Genomic DNA, 18,548 nt, shown 5'->3' on the forward strand with positions numbered 1-18,548 from the left:
GTTCTGGAAAACAGCTGAGGTCAAATATGTCAAGACATCTACTGTTTAACTGCAGTGATATCTAACTTTGTGAAACCAAGATTGGAACCAAAATGACAGTATAAGCAATGAGACATTTTATCTTACATTTTACAAGATATTTGTTTTTGAGTAATAACAAAAGCAAACATGACCAACATGGCTCATTTTCCTTTATGACTTAGGCCACAGTAAATCATACAGCGACCCTACTGTTGCCCCCCAAATCTGTCGATTTCATTTTGTAAACGGAATACTGTATGACCCACAGATGACCCATGGATACTCTCGGTTTGGGACCGTTCCTGACAAGGCTGTGAGGGGAAGAGGCCCCCACTGTAAGCAACCCTGGCCTGGCTCCTGTTCCACGTCTCAGACTTGGGAGTGAGGTTACAAAGAGAGTCCCCAGACCCGAGAGAAACACCATGTTTCAGCCCAATATTTGGAAGTCGGATTTGTTTTAGAAAATACCAACATGTTTTCACCAAATGACTAACCTTGTCCAGTTGCAGTCACGCAGGCCCCCACACCAAAGTCTCACCTCTCCTCAGCCTGCAGAGCCAACTCCTGGTCTTAAAGGCCTGAGCCCAGGTGCTGGTCCGTGGCTAGGGGCGACAGACCTGCAGCGCAGGTGCCGGTGCACGTAGTTGTAGGAGATCCTGCCAGGCTGGGCCCCGACTCAGGTGTCTCCGGGGCTCAGCCATTCTCTGAGGCAGGTGGGTCTTCACGAGGGCTGGGGCAGGACCAGGACTCACCTCTACCCTGGGGCTTTCTCAACCAAAGCAAGACAGTGGAAATCTCTGAGCTGTCCTTCTTCTCTGGGGAGTTCGGTGCCCCTCTGAAAATCTGCAGGCATTTGGGATTGGCCACTTGTTAGCAATGCCCCATAAGACAGGAAGGCCACATCCTGTAGCGCCTAGGCTGGGTGTCCTGGGCCCCAGGGAAGACATGGCCTCCCTGTATGCACAGAACATGATTTAAACCGTGCCATTTAAACTGTAGGAACAAGCCTACCTGCCAAAATGAACAACAACAAATACCCTAGAAAATGAAGCTGGGATGAAATACTTGATAGAGCTTTAGTTCTCTACTTGGAGAGGAGTTTGGGGGAGTGTGACTGGCATATATCAAGAAGCAGCCCTGCAGCAGGAGGCATTTTTTAAAGTGTCTGAAGACATTGACAGTGGAAAGCTTATTAAGGTCTTATTCTAAAACTGCGAAGGGAATTTGAGAACACTCCAGTGGAAGACTAAACCCACAGTCTGCAACTCAGGGTGTTTGCCAAGCACGTGCGGACCAATTGAAGACAAACTCCCAGGCAGCTCCCAAAGCAAATTCTGCAGATGAATCGGATAATTTGGTGAAAATCTAAGTAAGCTGGTCCACTGATGAAAAAAACCTCCTTCCCACCCCAACTTTTCCTAATAAGGCATTCTAAGGCCGTGCACGGGGAGCTCTTGCACACCTGGGGAAGAACGTGGCTTGGCTGCACATCCCAAACATTCCCGACCCCTGTGGGGGGCGGGGCAGAACCCCATTAGGGATAAATAAGACGACAGGTGAGTATGCTTTGAAAAGTGGCGCAATAAACGGTTTGAGGAAATGGTAACGCTGAGATTCCTGCCCCAGTGGGGAGAGAAAATTTAAACCACTAAAGGGTAAGAGACTCGGGTGTCCAGGAAGATGAGGGCAGAGCCCCCGCGCCTGGTGTCATGCCTGGGAGTACCCTGCTGCTCTGCGCTCTGTGGGTCTGAGCGGGGTGGGGGCTGCAGATGGCCTCCCTCCCTCCACTCCTCCCCCATCCCCTGCCGTGGCCCCCCGCAGCCCTCAGAACCACAGCCCTCTCCGTGGCCTTGGTCCCTGCTCCTTCCCCATGGTCTTCACCTACGACTCAGACGTGGGTCTTCTGATCCAAACTCTGCCCTTTCCTTAAACTACACCTGAGGAAGAGGAGACCAGGCTGAGGTCAGCCCTAGGGAATAGCGGCAAGGGGAGGAGCACAAGATGGGGCAGAGCCGAGAGGGGCCCTGAGCGTGAACGGCTTTCCGAGAGCGGCTTGCTGCCCCTCAGGTATTAGCACCTGCATTCTGTGGACAGGAAATGAGCCCCAGAGGGGCTAATATCACTTGCCCAGGCCCTGGCTCATCAGCAGTAGACCCGGGACTTTGAGCCCTTTCTGCGTGAGGCCCAGTCTAAGGTTCTCCTGCACAGCACACGGGCCCTCCTGGGGCCGTGTCAGGAGAAACGTCACCGAACAGGCTGTGAGCCTTTTTGGGTGAGAGGCCCTTGGGGCACCCAGTGAAAGATGTGGACCCTCTCCCCAGAAAAGTACACATCCAAGATGGAATGATTTTGCAGTCCTGTTGCAGGGTCCCCGGGAGTGCACGGAGTGACCCAGGCCCCTAGGCCCCTAGGCCCCGGGCTGGGATTCCCGCCCCCACAGGCAGGAGATGGAAGGAGCTTGGCCCCGCCCCATCAGCCCTGCTGTGGCCATCGCCACGCAGAAGACGATGGTGACAGGAAGCCAGGCTGTCAGAAATAACATTGTTTCTGCCAAGCCAGGCACTGCGTTAGAAAGACTTCACACAGATTATCTCACTTTATCATCCTAACAACCTAAGCGGCAGCTGCCATTATTCTCTATTTTCCCAGAGGAGGAACTGAAGGCATAGTAGTGAAACACCACACCTGATGTCACCCAGCTCCATGGACAGTGGGAGAGCCAGCCTTCTCCACCTCCAGCCAGGTCTCACCCCCCGCAACATAAGCAAATGGACATGGCCATGGGGGCGAGAGATGGGGGGCTGCTGAGGAGCTGGAGCCGTGGGGTCCCCAGAAGTGGAGGCCTGGAGGCAGCGCTGGGGCCCACTGCACCTCAGGGCTGCTCGGTGGCCGCTCTCAGGGCAGCCCTGGGCTGTTCTCCATACCAGCTTCACCTTCAGGAGACTAAGTTATGCCCTGCTGAGGATGTTCCCAAGGTCGCACTGCAGGCCCCAGAGGCGATCCTCCTGGAGAGGCTCCAGGCCCACGGAGGACTTGGTGGCCAGCAAGGAGCCCAGGACCCTGGGCCTGGGCTGGACTGCGGTTTGCCCTCCCACCTGGGACATTCCAGGTTCACGTTTTCTCAGGTTTCATTTAACAAGGAAAAAATAGCATACACAACATTCATGTCCCACAGACAACTTCTTTTCTTCCCTCAAAAAGGGAAAACCAGCCTGGACCACAGAGCCAGACCCATCTCTACATAAAAACAGAAAAAATTAGGAAGGTGGTGGTGGTACATGGCTGTGGTCCCAGCTACTTGGGAGGCTGAGGCAGGAGGATTGCTTGAGCCTGTTAGTTTGAGGCTGCAGTGAGACATGATTGCGCCACTGCTCTCCAGCCTGGGCAACCAAGCGAGGCTGTCTCTTGAAAAAAAAAAAAAAAAAAAAAAGGTGTAAACTTAAGAGGAAAGGGGGAGGGTGGTTGGGTTGGTTCTCATGAACAAGACGGCAAGAACAAAAAAGCAAGCGCAGGCCACCTGTGGGGGCTGGGTGTGGCATGGGGAGGCCTCCTCAGTGGGCAGGGTAGGGTGGCTCAGGAGGACATGGGTCTGGAAGTGGGAGGGGAGAAGGGGCACGGTGGGGCTGTCGCGTGGCTGGTTCATGTGCCACGTCCCCACACGCATTCAGTGCATTCCCTCTAGAGGATCCTCGCTCTCCTGCTGTGACCCGGGGTGGCAGCTGTCATCTGTGTACAGGGCTGTGCTCTGAGAGCTGGGAGCCCACGAGTCCTTCTGCCCAGCCTCCGGCCCTGGCCTCCCCCGCAAAACCCCCCCACCTCATCCTACTTCAGTTGACTCCTTGGCCCCCAGACTCCCCCGAGGGGAGACCATGGGCAGCGCGCCTTTCCTGGCAGGCAGAGACAGGCAGCAGAAAACCACACTAGCACCTCACTCTCTCAAGGTAGCTGGAGAAGATGAGGACAGGGCGAGTTGAGGGGTTCCAGCAACTCAATTTCCTAAAGCACCTCTGGACCCCCATGGGCCTCTCCCGCAGAAAGCCCAGGAAACTCATAATTGGGCTTTGGGGTATGTGTGAGAGGAACCCAATTCAGGCTGCTCTAAGTGTAAAGGGCGATTTAATGGCAGAATACTCAGAGTGTACTGGGTTGCATAACAGGCTTGAGGCTGGGCTCAGAGAGCAAAGGGGCCCCTGGGGCTGGCATATGGCCAGGACGATCCTCCCCTCTCCCTGTTCCTCTCCAGGAACCGGCTTCCTTCTCAGATGTGTCACTCACATGGAGCCACTGCGACTGCACAGCAGTCACCTCATGGCCCCCAGCTGGAGGACAGAGTTCTGGGGAAGACTCAAAGATTCTCGTGACTAGCCTGGCTTTGACTTGTTACAGGAAGAGAACAGTGAGTACTGCTGGGGCCAGATGATTGTGCCTGTCCCCCGTCCCCACCTGGCCAGACAGGTACCACTTCCCTATCCCTGCTGGCTGAGGCTGATGGAAGCTGCTGCTCCCTGACTCAGGCAGTTCTGTGCAAACCAGACTACGGAGACTGTGGCTGGTACAGACTGAGCATCCCTAACCCCAAATCCAAGATCTGAAATGCTCTCAAGATCCAAATTTTTGGAGTGCTGATGTGACGCCACCAGTGGAAAATTCCACACCTGATGCCTCTGCTTTCTGGTGGTTCAGCAAATAAACTTTGTTTCTTGCATAAAATTATTAAAAATATTGCATAAAATTACCTTCAGGTTGTGTGCATAAAGTGTATGTCAAACATAATGGACGTCTATAATCCCAACACTTTGGGAGGCCGAGGTGGGAGATCACTTGAGATCAGGAGTTCAAGACAAGCCTGGGTAACATGACAAAACCCCGTCTCTACTAAAAATACAAAAATTAGCCAGGTGTGGTGGCGCATGCCTGTAATTCCAGGTACTCAGGAGGCCGAGGAAGAAGAATCACTTGAACCTGGGAGGCGGAGGTTGCGGTGTACCGAGATTGCACCACTGCACTCCAGCCTGGGCGACAGAGCAAGACTGTCTCCAAAAACAAACAAACAACAAAGAACGTGGTGTTTAGATTCAGGTCCCATCCCTGAGCCAACTTATTATGTATATGTAAATATTCCAAAAAAAAAATGCAAAATCCGAATCTTGTCTAAAAAATTTTGGAAGAGGGATACTCAACCTGCAATGTGCTGTTTTCGCTTTTCCGCTGCTCTTTTTGGGATGAGGGAGTTGGGTCTGAGGTGTAAGTTCCCTACAACATCTGCTTGGAAGCAGGTGTAGGCCCAAGACCTAAGGCAGCCTCTGTCACCTCCTATCATGGAAAGGGCTGGGGACTTACCTGGTTCCATGTCCTCTGTATGGAAAGAAGCTTGCACTGCAGAGTGGGGACCTCTGTCACCCAAACTATCCTCCAGGAAACTGTACCCTCACTTTACTCCTTAGAGAAAATGACATCTCTAAGATATTCTATCAAATCACGTCCCTTAACTGTGTTCTGGTTATCTTCACGATTTTCACGTTTAGACAAGCTGCATTCATCACACTATTTCCACACCCTGAGCAAATGATAGAAGATTTAAAAGGAGCGCTCAGCTGACAGTGACAGTTCAAATACAGCAAGAAAGACTTCGACAGAAAGTAATAGTATAAAATAGTCAAAATAGTGATTTTTAACTTAGGTACGAAAAAATGGTCCCAATTTCATCATTTCCTGAAAATGGTCCTGCCTGTTGTCTGGAAATTCTATCAGGTGGGAACACATTTCTGTCAAGCAGCTCAAACTTCGAATGTATTACCTTATGTCTTTCTTCACCTGGACAGTTTTTTCCCTAGATATATTTAACTAATTAAGATAATCTCACATTGTTCTTAGCCAACCAGCTAGATACCAACCTGGTTTTCTTTCTCCCCAAGAACCGATCTTGCTACTCAACCCCCACTAGAGACATGAACTGCTGTGTTCTTTGGTCGTGTTTTAGAGAAACACTGTTTGAATTCTTACACATTAGTTTGTTCACATGTTCCTTCAAAACCATGTATTTTTGCCTGATCATTAGAAAGCACTATTTATTCCCTAAGAAAGTAAACTTTGAAGTGATGAGAAATAAAATAATCTGCAAAATACCCACATCCTTTTTCCCCAGCACAGTATTTGTTTAAACAGTATAGCACAACACTCATCTTTTATTTATTTATTATTTTTTTTTACTAAGGCACATGACGTAGAAATATTGAGGTACAAAATGCAAATTTCTGCAAAAGATTTTAAGATATTCATTTTGGAAAATGAAGGTGAACATCATCTCCCAGAATATTCAGCTTTTAGCTTTTTTCTTTTGGACCAGTTCAACCAGCAACTTGTACCTAGCGATACAGTCTTCCTGTAGGAAGAAAAAAAAGAGAGGTGAAAACAGTCACTTGCACAAGTCAGTGTGGTCCCCGTGGGGCCAGTCTGCTGCCTTCTGCTCATGAAGAGCCTCACGTCCAGTCCCTCTGCCCAGAGTTCCCAGGATGTCATGGAGTCCAGCCGCTCACAAGGCAGACCTGTCTGGGCAGTGCGAGAAGGGCTCCTGCAAGCCCAGCCCAAAGGGAAGGTGCTTGGTGCGGAGTGACGGGCTGGGGCAGCCATTTGTGAGGTGCACTAGCATCATCACTGGTACCTTCAGCCTGCTGACTCTCATTTTCATGTTAACATTTCACTCTTTCATCACAACACGCTACTTTAAAGAAATAAAAAACCCTCGGGCCAGGTAGCCACAATAGTCTTCTTCCGTGGGTCTGGCTTTCCTTAGGCGCTGCTGAGACCTTTCCTGTGGGGAGCCAGCCCCCGGGACGCTGGGAAAACTTGTGCTGAAATACACACTCCTGCTCCTCCCGGCCCTACCTCCATACCACCCTAAAGGCTGCAGGGCCACCCACTTCAGACCTCAGCTGGCCACAGCTGTCACGCCCTGGGCTGGGGCTCAGGACCAAAGCAGAGGTGGGTTGATGGTGGGGAGAGGCCTCATTATTTTCACGTTGATTACAGGAACTTTCCAGAATATATTCTGTTTCTGTTCCAAAAATACCGACCCTGAGGTTCTGTAGCTTTTGCTTAGGGTCCCCAGTGCAAAGTGACTTTATCAGCTGCCTGGGACAGGGAAAGGATGTTTACTCTCCTAGGATTTTAGCTTAGTGGTGTTATGAGAGTCTCTTCTCAGGGTTTTTTCTGCATCCCCAAAGATTATCTGCCTAAGGTCTTTAAAGATATCAGTCTTTCCTTAGTATCTACTCTGTCCCTAACCACATAGTGCCGAAACCAGATGTGGCCAGACCCAGCACTTAACCCCGGAAGGACAGTGTGCTCAGAGCTCTGAGCTGAGCTGTGGCAGCCAGGCCCAGGCTCCAGGACAGCAGGCAGCTCAGCCCTGACTGGCTCTCAAGTCAAGGCTTGAGGGGAACACCTGCAGGCTGACGAAGCCCTGCTCATTGCTGATTGAAAACTGGAAGGTTTCCAGACCCCCCAGGTATGAGTTTCTGGGTGTTCTATCCTTAGGAATCCAAGCTCCAGCCCCTTCGTTTATAAGCCAGTGTGGACTCATCACACATGGAGACGCCTGTGTCCTGACAGATGCTAGAGAAATTCAGGGAGAATAGTTACTTCTGGCAAACCAGTTGGAGAAGCTGGGAGAAGCTGCACTTCCCAAATAGATCAACTGCTAAGGGTTTATTTTTCACCCCAGGAACTCTCAACTTTCATCCTTTTAAAGTAGGTGGAGAAAACTAGACCTGTACACTCAGGGACATGCATGGCCATGAGCTAGATTTTCCAATACAGAATTTCAATTACAAAAATAAGAATGTAAATGAGCATCAGTGTGCCCAGAGGCGACTGAGGGAGGCACAGATGGCAGAATAGATCGCCGCTTTTGATTCTGACTGTTCCTGATTCCTCGACTAACAATCTAGCTCCCGGGAAAGAAGCCTCAAGAGACACTGTGGTAGGATCACACCCTGGAACTCTGTGCAGCGCCTCACGGCCAGATCACAGAAAAGAGGCCGCCCAAGCCAGGTGGGTAGGCTCTCCACAGGGCACTCCTGCCCTCTCCTCCCACCTGAGTTTTTATCTGAGAACCATCTCAGATGTATGTGAGCAGGCACTAAGAGCTACAAGCAGGGAGAAAGGCCAACTACAAACGGCCATGGCCGTGGAAGGTAAAGCCAAACCCTAGCTGTCGCCTGGCACTGACCACACATGGTGATGGCCTCAGGGCCTCTGAACAGCCATGAGGTGCACCTGCTGAGTCCAAAGTTATTCACATGGCAGAACCAAAGATGATCACGGTAATACTGTCTATACCAGCTATCCCTTTGGTCAAAGATTTGCTACATAGCCAACGGGCCTTGTGATTTATGAACCCTCAGCCTGGTTCAGAGGAGCTTCCCATCCTGACCCTCCTCAGCTGCCGCATTTCACGGTGAGACAGCACCAGCTGAGCCTCCCATGTGCCCTTAAACCCTAGGCCTGAGTGGGCGAGTTCTCCAAAAGGCAGGCGGGTGCTGTGGGTGAAGTTTCTATAACCAGCTACCCTGTGTGATGATGAAACTTAGAATCTTGAGCTCATCTACACACATGAACCACCTCAGTGCACAGATTCATATACTCTAGGGAGAAATATACTGGAAGACAGCTGGGAAAGAAGAGATCACGGGACAGGTGTCAGTAGACAGGAATGAGGGAAGAAGCCGCAGGCACACAAGCTGCGGCTCCTCTGGTGGGATTCCAACACCTGTGCAGAGGCCTCTTTCCCTGTCACTCACCTTGCTCTTGGACGGGACACATCTGGCTATTTTGTCCCAGCGGTCAGAGGATCCCTTTGGGTACTGCTGCAACGCCAGTTCCAGAAGTTTCTGTTGATTCTGAGTCCACGGCTCCTCTGCAGCCCGAGCTCTCTCTTTTTTCTGGGTCTCCTCGTCACTGGACTCATTTGGTTCTGCTACGTCAAAGTCCTTCTGCCGCCTGGCTCTGGACTTCTCCTCTGGCTCCAGCTTCGCAGTAGTCTCCAGCAGCCTGGCTGGCTTCCGCCTCCGAGGCCGGGCCTCGGTACCCCCCGTCTCCTGCTCACCAGAGTCTCCCCCCTGCTCCTCCTCCACCGCCGCCCCCTCTGCGTCCTCTCGCTGGGTGATCATGTCATCAGGCAAGGTGGTGGCACTTTTGATGGGCTTGGAATTCTGAACTGTTGATTTGAGTTCGGAGAGTCTAACCATTCCTAGGAAAGAGGGGTGCGCCACACAGAGGTGAAGGGCAAGGTGAATTACGGAGATGGTGAGAACAGCGGCTGCTGGGCACACATCAGGCAGCGCACTAGGCATTTTGCATGCATGGTCTAATTTCATTTCCACACTATTCTAGAAAGATAGGGATCATTACCCTAATGTTACAGATGAGAAAAAGAAGACTCGGCACTAGAGTGGGATCTGAACCCACTTCTGTCTGATTCCAAGCCTTTGTCCCTTTCTCTACTCTGAGGAATAATGGGTATATAAAGAATCAGATTGTGAACAAGAATACAAACATGTCTTTGAGAAGGAATAACCTGCTACTCAGTATAAGAAAGGATTCACTGGCTCCACTGGAAAGACAAAAATCAACTGGTCAAACCTTAAACTGTGCTGCTTCTGGAAGTCAAGTGTATGAGTAAATTATACACTTATAAATAGTAGCTATAATAAGAATTTTTAAACATGGAAAGGAGACATTTTATCAAAACGTTTATTAGCTGGGTGTGGTGGTATACACCTGTATTCCTAGCTACTTGGCAGGCTAAGGAGGGAGGACTGCTTGAGCCCAGGAGTTTGAGGCTGCAGTCAGCTACGATCACACCTCTGTGCTTCAGCCTGGGCAACAGAGTGAGATCTTGTCTCTAAAAGTAGTAATAATTAATAACAAAAGTTTTAAACCTTTTAATAGGACAGAATAGAATACAGAGCACTGATATCCTCAATACAGTAGGAGTTACAACTCAGTAAGATAAAAGGACAAAGAACACAGCTCACAAAGGAAGAACTACAGTAGCTGATGAGTATTAGAGAACGGAAACAGTGAATCGCCACTTTTCAATTATTAAATTGGCAAAGATTAGAAAGTATGACAATACCTAGTGTTGGCAAAATGCAGGGAAATAGTACATTCGGACACCGGGAGTGGGAGCAGAAACTGGCCCAGCCCAGAGCTCTCCAATGAAACATGCTGTGATACGATTATATAAACCACCTGGTGTAGCACTGAGGAATTAAGTTTTTAACTTTATTTAATTTTAATTAATTTAAAATTTAATACAAATAGCTACAAGTGGCAAGTGGCTACCATATTAGACAGCACAGGTCTAGCCTTTTTAAAGAACACTTTGTCAAATGGAGGTGAACCTTAAAATTGTATTTACTTGTGACTCTATAATTTTACTTAGAGGAGGTTCTCCTATGGAAATAATTACAGATGTATGTACAAATTTAGCTACAAAGAGGCAATATTTTAGGCCCAGTGCAGTGTGGCTCGAGCCTGTAATTCCAGGACTTTGGGAGGCCAAGGTGAGGTGCATCACTTCAGGCCAGGAGTTCCAGACCAGCTTGGGCAAACATGGCAAAACCCTGTCTGTACTAAAATTACAAAAAATTAGCTGGGCATAGTGGCGCATGCCTGTCATCCCAACTACTTGGTGGCTGAGGCATGAAAATCGCTTGAATCCAGCAGGCAGAGGCTGCAGTGAGCCGAGACTGTGCCACTGCATTCCAGTCTGGGCAACAGAGTCTCGCTCTGTTTCAAAACAACAACAAAAAAGGAGGCAATATTTTATTTCCTTTTTTACGGTAATGTTTCCTCTTTTTTATACTAGCTTTTATTTAATAAAAAACAAAATCCCGGCCATACACGGTGGCTCACGCCTGTAATCCCAACACTTTGGGAGTCCAAGGCAGGGGGGATCACCTGAGGTCAGGAGTTCGAGACCAGCCTGGCCAACATGGTGAAACCCTGTCTCTACAAAAATACAAAAATTAGCCAGGCATGATGGTGGGTGCCTGTAATCCCAGCTACTCAGGAGGCTGAGGCAGGAGAATCGTTTGAACCAGGGAGGCGAGGTTACAGGGAGCCGAGATGGTGCTATTGCACTCCAGCCTGGGTGACAGAGTGAGACTCCATCTTTAAAAAAAAAAAAAAAAAAAAAAATCCTGCATATAATTAAAAAAAAAAAAAGTAAAACTACAAAAGGAATACAATGAAAAGTGGCTTAGTCTGGGTTCCTGGTCTGCTTTCTAAGAGGCAAAAATGAGTTGGGGTGTGAGTGTGTGAACGTCTAGATATAGAATGAGTCTTGCACACCCTATGGAGCTGCCTTTGCCTTCTCCTTTCTTATGTTAATGGCAACAAACTCCCTGGAGGTCATTCTGTATCAGCTCACTGAAGTTCCAGGTCCTAGTCTTTTGTTACTACAAACGAGTTGCATTTCATAATCATTATCTCCTCCATATTTTTTATTATGTACTCCATCAATAAAACCTCTTTGAAAATGCAATTATTATTTTTTTTATTTTTAATTTTTGAGATGGAGTCTCGCTCTTTCACCAGGCTGGAGTGAAGTGGTGCAATTTTGGTTCCCTGCAACCTCTGCCTCCTGGGTTCAAGTGATGCTCCTGCCTCATCCTCTAGAGTAGCTGGGACTACGGGTGTCAGCCTCTCAAGTAGCAGGGACTACGAGCACGCGCCACCATGCCCAGCTAATGTTTGTATTTATAGTACAGACGGGGTTTCACCATGTTGGCCAGGATGGTCTCAACCTCTTGACCTCGGGATCTGCCCGCCTTGGCCTCCCAAAGTGCTGAGCCACCGCGCCCAGCTGAAAATGCAATTCTAATATATACATATTTACTTATATTTACTTATTCTTTTTTTTTTTTTGAGGCGGAGTCTCGCTCTGTCGCCCAGGCTGGAGTGCAGTGGCCGGATCTCAGCTCACTGCAAGCTCCGCCTCCCGGGTTTACACCATTCTCCTGCCTCAGCCTCCCAAGTAGCTGGGACTACAGGCGCCCGCCACCTCGCCCGGCTAGTTTTTTGTATTTTAGTAGAGACGGGGTTTCACTGTGTTCGCCAGGATGGTCTCGATCTCCTGACCTTGTGATCCGCCCGTCTCGGCCTCCCAAAGTGCTGGGATTACAGGCTTGAGCCACCGCGCCCGGCCTACTTATTCTTTTATATCCACCACTCTACTAATATATTATAAAACACATATGGATAAGAAAATCAAAGATAAAAAACAATCTAAAAACATCATTAAGTGAAACATTCTCATGAAAATATTAATATTGAAAACAATGAGACTGAAAAATTGCTTAATACTGGGTAAAATACTCAATTAAAGACCTGGCTCCAAATTCGCTTTATTTTGGCACCTAACTTTGAATGGCCATCCTAGTTGGAAAAGATGACCCAAAAGGATACATCTATCCACATGGAGTGTCCTGTTGGCCATGTTTACTATGCTCTGGTATTCACTGTACAATACAAATTATGAAAACATTTTCATAAAAATCTCCCCCAAGTCAATCATTTGGTCTTGCAAACTAAACAGAAAGTGTTATTTATCTGAGATAGGGGTCTTGCTCTGTCACCCAGGCTGGAGTGCAGTGGTGTGATCGTAGCTCACTGCAGCCTCCAACTTCTGGGCTCAAGTGATTCTCCCACCTCAGCCTCCTGAGCAACTGGGACTACAGGCCTACCTCATCACGCCTGGCTGTATTTTTAACAAATGAGTTCACTTTGTTTGAAAGATTTACAGGTTAAAATTCTATTTTCAACATTTTAAATCCGTAAAATAAGTTTTATAGGTCACATTGTTTTGCTCATAGAATAACACATAACAAAGAAAAAACTTTCAAGTATCGACTTTTTTTTTTTTTTTTTTTTTGAGCCAGTCTTGCTCTGTTGCCCAGGCTGGGAGTTCAGTGGCGTGATCTCGGCTCACTGTAACCTCTGCCCTCCCCGGGGGTTCAAAGTGATTCTCCTGCCTCAGGCTTTCCAGAGAGCTGGGGGACTACAGGCATGCGCCACAACACCAAGCTAATTTTTGTATTTTTAGTAGAGACCGGGTTTCACTATGTTGGCCAGGCTGGTCTCGAACTCCTGACCTCAGGTGATCTGCCCGTCTTGGCCTCCCAAAGTGTCAGGATTACAGGCGTGAGCCACCGCGCCCAGCCAAGGATCTACTTTCAAACATCCTTTCTACAGCATAGTTTTCAAAACACTTTCACATTCAAAACCCCATCTTTATTTTGTAAAAATATTTTAATATAATAAAAGGATTAAATATATTAGTCTTCAGTGAGTATGCTGCCATTAACACAGAAATAGGGAGGCAAATACAGACAGGGTGTGCGCAACTAGTTACACTTCTAGACGTGTGCACCCCCCACTCCGACTCATTATTCCCTCTGTGGAGGGCCAGGAATGCAGACTCAGACACTTTTCATTGTACCCCTTTTTGTACTGTTTTAATGTTTTAAGCGTGTGCAGGTTGTTTTTTTTTTGAGACCCTACACCAATAATTTATTTATTTATTTATTTGGTAAAAGAAAAGTATAAAATTGAGGATCTTTACATTCAAAAACTTTTAAAAGTACTTTGTCAAAATACTAGGAAGCCTCCATATGATAGGAAATATTCCCGTGGTTGCCCTCCACACCTTATAAAAAGATGTCACTGCAACTCTGGGGTTATCTATACATCCACTCAACTGGGTATCTTGCTGCAATATCTTGAGAGCGAAAGAATGTGGATGCTGCCGAGTGATGAGGCCATCACCAACCCATGAGCGCTGTGGAAATCCCATTTTTCCCTTGGGAAACGCTGGTGCCCTATGTAACACAGAAGCTCTGCTAATGGGCACAGTGAGGGTGCTGGCATTAAGTCTGAATATCAAAGATGAGAAAGCTTAATTCCTCTCTCACTGCCTTAAGATAAAAATAAAGATCAATAGAAATTCAAATACAGTCTTCTTATATTCCAAAGAATCATCTTGTCTACCTCACTTTGGAGACCACAACTTCATAACAATAAAAAAAAACGGAAACAATCAAAATGTCCAACAATAGAAACCTGTTAAATAAACCATGGGGCAGATATCTATACTATGGACCACTATGGAGCCATTAAGGTGATGATACAGACATATGAGTATATGGAGTGAAAAAATACAAAACAGTATTGTAGTATAGTCCCATTCTTGTAAAAATGTTATATGCACATACGTGCATCAGAAAAGTCTCAAGAAACAGGCTGGGTGCAGTGGCTCACGCCTGTAATCCCAGCACTTTGGGAGGCTGAGGTGGGAGGATCACCTAAGGTTGGGAGTTTGAGACCAGCCTGACCAACATGGAGAAACCCCATCTCTACTAAGAATACAAAATATTAGCCAGTCATAGTGGCGCATGCCTATAATCCCAGCTACTCAGGAGGCTGAGGCAGAAGAATTGCTTGAACCTGGGAGGCGGAGGTTGCAGTGAGCCGAGATTGCACCATTGCATTCCAGTCTGGGCAACAGAGCGAGAATCCGTCCAAAAAAAAAAATAAAAGAAAAGAAAAGTCTGAAGAAATATCTCTCTCAAAATAACAACAATTGGTAGGTTACATGTGATTATTTTCTTCCTTTTGTTTATCTGTATTTTTTTAAGTTTCTATTAGCAAACATTTCTTTCCATACTCACTAAAGCAACTCTCTTAAGAAATAGCTGAATACCTCCATCTGGGTGTGTTCTTATCTGTAGAAGGTCATTTTCCCCTGTGCTAGCCTATTAAGTCAGCTGTGTTTTCTAAACCATCCATTTCAAACTCTGAGAGGTAACCCAAATTTTAGGAAACAATTTTAGAATATCTAATAATACTTCAGAAGCACAGCTTTGTGGCTTAAATGGATCACACTGCTTACGGATTCTTTGTTAATTTGTGAACATAATCAGAAGAAAGACTTTTATTTCAAAATCCTTTGGCTTCTTAAAGGCTATTAAAAAACAAAACACAGAATTTAATGAATATATTTGTGACAAAGACCTTATGGTGCTTTTAGAGAGTCACAGGATGCTTGGATGTGGCCAAATATCACATCGGATTTGCTTCTTTTCCTCTCTGACCTAATGCTGGATCTGCTCTCTGCTCAAAGCTGCTTCTGGTGCCTTTTCTCAGCCACAAGTGTTGGTTGCCTCAGAGATGCACTTAAATATTTAACTCCACATTTCCTGTTTTCTTCATACTTCTGACCCCCTCCACCAAAGCTCCAGGAAGATCTATGTCAGTTCCTTACTCCGAGATGCGCTGCCTTTTCAATGGTATGATTTTGGAGAATGTCTTGAAGTAGACTTCTGTCATGTAACATTCCATTGCCCCGTCTCTGCCTCCATGGCCACAGAAATAACTTCATTGGCAGAAAAAGAAATCCAGAAATGTCCTCTTTGCTAAAGCCTGGAGAACTCCAAGTTGAATTATTTTTTAAAATTATTTTATTTTATGTTTATTTTCAGAAATGGGGTCTCACTATGTTGCCCAGGCTGGTTTTGAACTCCTGGGCTCAAGTGATCCTCCCGCCTCGGCCTCTAGAGTAGTTGAAACGAGAGCTGTGCCACCATGCCCGGCTGGCATGGCTTTTTGAGATCTCTGGGTTTGCTAATCGTTGGCTTGTTCATCTGCATTCCTCTCCCTGGCACCTGTATTCGAGTTAGGTTGGAAAGTTTCTGAGGCATGTTCTTACTTTCCGGTTCTAAGCAAAGAATATGGAGACTCTAACAAAATTCCAGTTAATCTTGGAGGAAACTGATTTTAAGAAACATAAATGCGGCTGAGCGTGGTGGCTCACACCTGTAATCCTAGCAATTTGGAAGGCCGAGGTGGGAGGATCAAGAGGTCAGGAGTTCAAGACCAGCCTGGCCAAGATGGTGAAACCCCGTCTCTGCTAAAAATACAAAAATCTGTCAGGTGCAGTGGTGGGCACCCGTAATCCCAGCTACTCCAGAGGCTGAGGCAGGAGAATCGCTTGAATCCGGGGGAGGCAGAGGTTGCAGTGAGCCGAGATTGTGCCACTGCACTCTAGCCTGGGCAATAGAGCAAGACTCCGTCTTAAAAAAAAAAAAACACACACATAAATGTTTGGGAAAGCTGTTTGTCATCTATCCCAAAGGGTAGCTCTGCAAGTGCAGCAGTGACAGGGGTGGACAGTACAGGGAAACAGTGTGCACATAGCATTTGCGTGGTGTGCAGACGGGCTTTCTCCTGTGTTTTCCCTCCCCACAAATTGAACTAGAGAAGACGATCTGTATACTTCTTTAACCTTATTAATTAAATACATCTTCTCGGCACCAGAATATGCAGGGATGGACTGGCTTGCTGGTGCCCGTATTTCAACCCCTTTTGGAGATGCAACCAGATTTAGAGTTCATTAGGCAAAACTTCTAGACCCTTGTATTTAAAGAAGTTATTATAAAAAGGGATTAATTTAGAAGAAATCAGTTTAGATTAATGAGCTAGAAGAAGTATGAACTCACCTGGGGAGCAGGTCACTGAATCCTTCAGTTGCTTGGCTTTGGCTGTCACCTGTTTCAAAACATAAAAGCAAAAATCTTACTTTCCATGTACCTACTGTAGGCTGAGTGAAACTATTCCATGTAAGCTCCATGTGAATGAACAGGGTTCACTGGCTCTCAGGCCTGAAAGACCCTCAGTCATCTGTCCCATCCATTAATGTAATTAAAAAGAAAACTGAGGCCCAGAGAGATTAAATGGATTGCTCCAAAACACCCATCCACTCAGCAGCAGAATCAGGACAAGAACTCACATACCTGGACTCCTTCTAGTTCAATGACAGTTCCGTTATACAAGGCTGCCTCTTAAAAGATACTACTTTCAAGGCCAGGCATGGTGGCTCATGCCTGTTATCCTAGCACTTTGGGACACCAAGGCGGCTGGATCAGTTGAGGTCAGTAGTTCAAGATCAGCCTGTCCAACATGGTGAAATCCCATTTCTATTAAAATATAAAAAGTAGCTGGGCAAGATGGTGGGTGCCTGTAATCCCAGCTACTCCGGAGCTGAGGCAGGAGAATCGCTTGAACCCAGGAGGCGGAGGTTGCAGTGAGCCGAGATCGCACCACTGCACTCCAGCCTGGGCATCGGAGTGAGACCTTGTCTCAAAAAAAAAAAAATAAAGATACTACTTTCATTATGCAAACAGGTCATTTTTTAAACCTAGAATTTCCAGAAATTGAATATCTTTCTTCACTGGAGAATATTCTACCACTGAGTATTGCAATCAGTGGGGAAAATGACATTTATGCTAATGGTGTTATAAGATAAAAGTCCTTCCTTTCTGCAATCTGTAAGGAAACCCTAAGAGCATCTGAGATTGACACTGGAGGAAGAATCTGTTGGTGGAGTGGGGCAGCTGCACCCAAGAACCATGATACCTTTACACATATGAGTGTGGATCCACAGAAAGAATTTGGTCTAGTGGTAATTTTTTTTTCTTTATATAAATGGTATCGTATTTCATGTCTCATTCTATAGCTTGCTCTTTCTTCATTTAACAATGTCTTTGAGATCTACATATAGATTTGCTTTATTTTTATCTTCTCTTTCTCTGTCAACTTATTTTGTTTGTTTGTTTGTTTTTAAAGAGATGTTTCTATGTTGCAGTCTTGCTATGTGGCCCAGAATGGCCTGTAAGTCCTAGGCTCAAATGATCCTCCCACCTCAGTCTCCTGAGTAGCTGGGACTACAGGCATGAGCCACTGCACTTGGCTTTCTTTTTTTAAATTGAGATAAAATTTACAGAGTATAATGTGCAGACTTTAAATGTGCAATCTGATGAGTTTTGACCAAAAATCTCTGCCTGTATAACCAACATCACAATCAAACTACAGAACATTGACTGGGCACGGTGGCTCATGCCTGTAATCCCAGCACTTTGGGAGGCCGAGGCAGGCAGATCACTTGAGGTCAGGAGTTTGAGACCAGCCTGGTCAATATAGCAAAACCCTGTCTCTACTAAAAATACAAAAATTATCCAGGCATGATGGCACATGCCTGTAATCCCAGCTATTTGCGAGGCTGAGGCAGCAGAATTGCTTGAACCCAGGAGGTGGAGGTTGCAGTGAGCTGAGAACGCGTCACTGCACTCCAGCCTGGGTGACAGAGCCAGACTCCATCTAAAAAAAAAAATAGGCCGGGCGCGGTGGCTCCAAGCCTGTAATCCCAGCACTTTGGAGAGGCGAGACGCGGATACGAGGTCAGGAGATCGAGACCATCCTGGCTAATACGGTGAAACCCCGGGGTCTCTACTAAAAAATACAAAAAAACTAGCCGGGCGACGAGGCGGGCGTCCTGTAGCTCCCAGCCTACTTGGGAGGCTGAGACAGAGAATGGCGTGAACCCGGGAGGAACGGAGCTTGCAGTGAGCTGAGAGCCGGGCCACTGCCACTCCAGGCCTGGGAGGCAGAGCAAGACTCGTCTCAAA

The 18,548-nt window shown here is 47.0% G+C and overlaps 1 protein-coding gene across 1 annotated transcript in view; it reads right to left on the reverse strand.

Moving 5' to 3' along the window:
• Nucleotides 1-6,199: 6,199 nt before the first annotated feature.
• Nucleotides 6,200-18,548, reverse strand: part of LOC108527770 (dnaJ homolog subfamily C member 1-like) — a 57,693-nt gene continuing 45,344 nt past the window's right edge. The window contains exons 3-5 of the mRNA XM_017869232.1: nucleotides 16,584-16,632; nucleotides 8,823-9,271; nucleotides 6,200-6,403 (exon numbers count right to left, since the gene is read on the reverse strand). Coding sequence (XP_017724721.1) covers nucleotides 6,338-6,403; nucleotides 8,823-9,271; nucleotides 16,584-16,632 — 564 coding nt within the window. The 3' untranslated portion in view covers nucleotides 6,200-6,337. The remainder of the gene's footprint in view (nucleotides 6,404-8,822; nucleotides 9,272-16,583; nucleotides 16,633-18,548) is intronic.

This window comes from Rhinopithecus bieti, unplaced genomic scaffold (assembly GCF_001698545.2).
Source record: "Rhinopithecus bieti isolate Rb0 unplaced genomic scaffold, ASM169854v2 scaffold_3043, whole genome shotgun sequence".
NCBI classification, from domain to species: domain Eukaryota; kingdom Metazoa; phylum Chordata; class Mammalia; order Primates; family Cercopithecidae; genus Rhinopithecus; species Rhinopithecus bieti.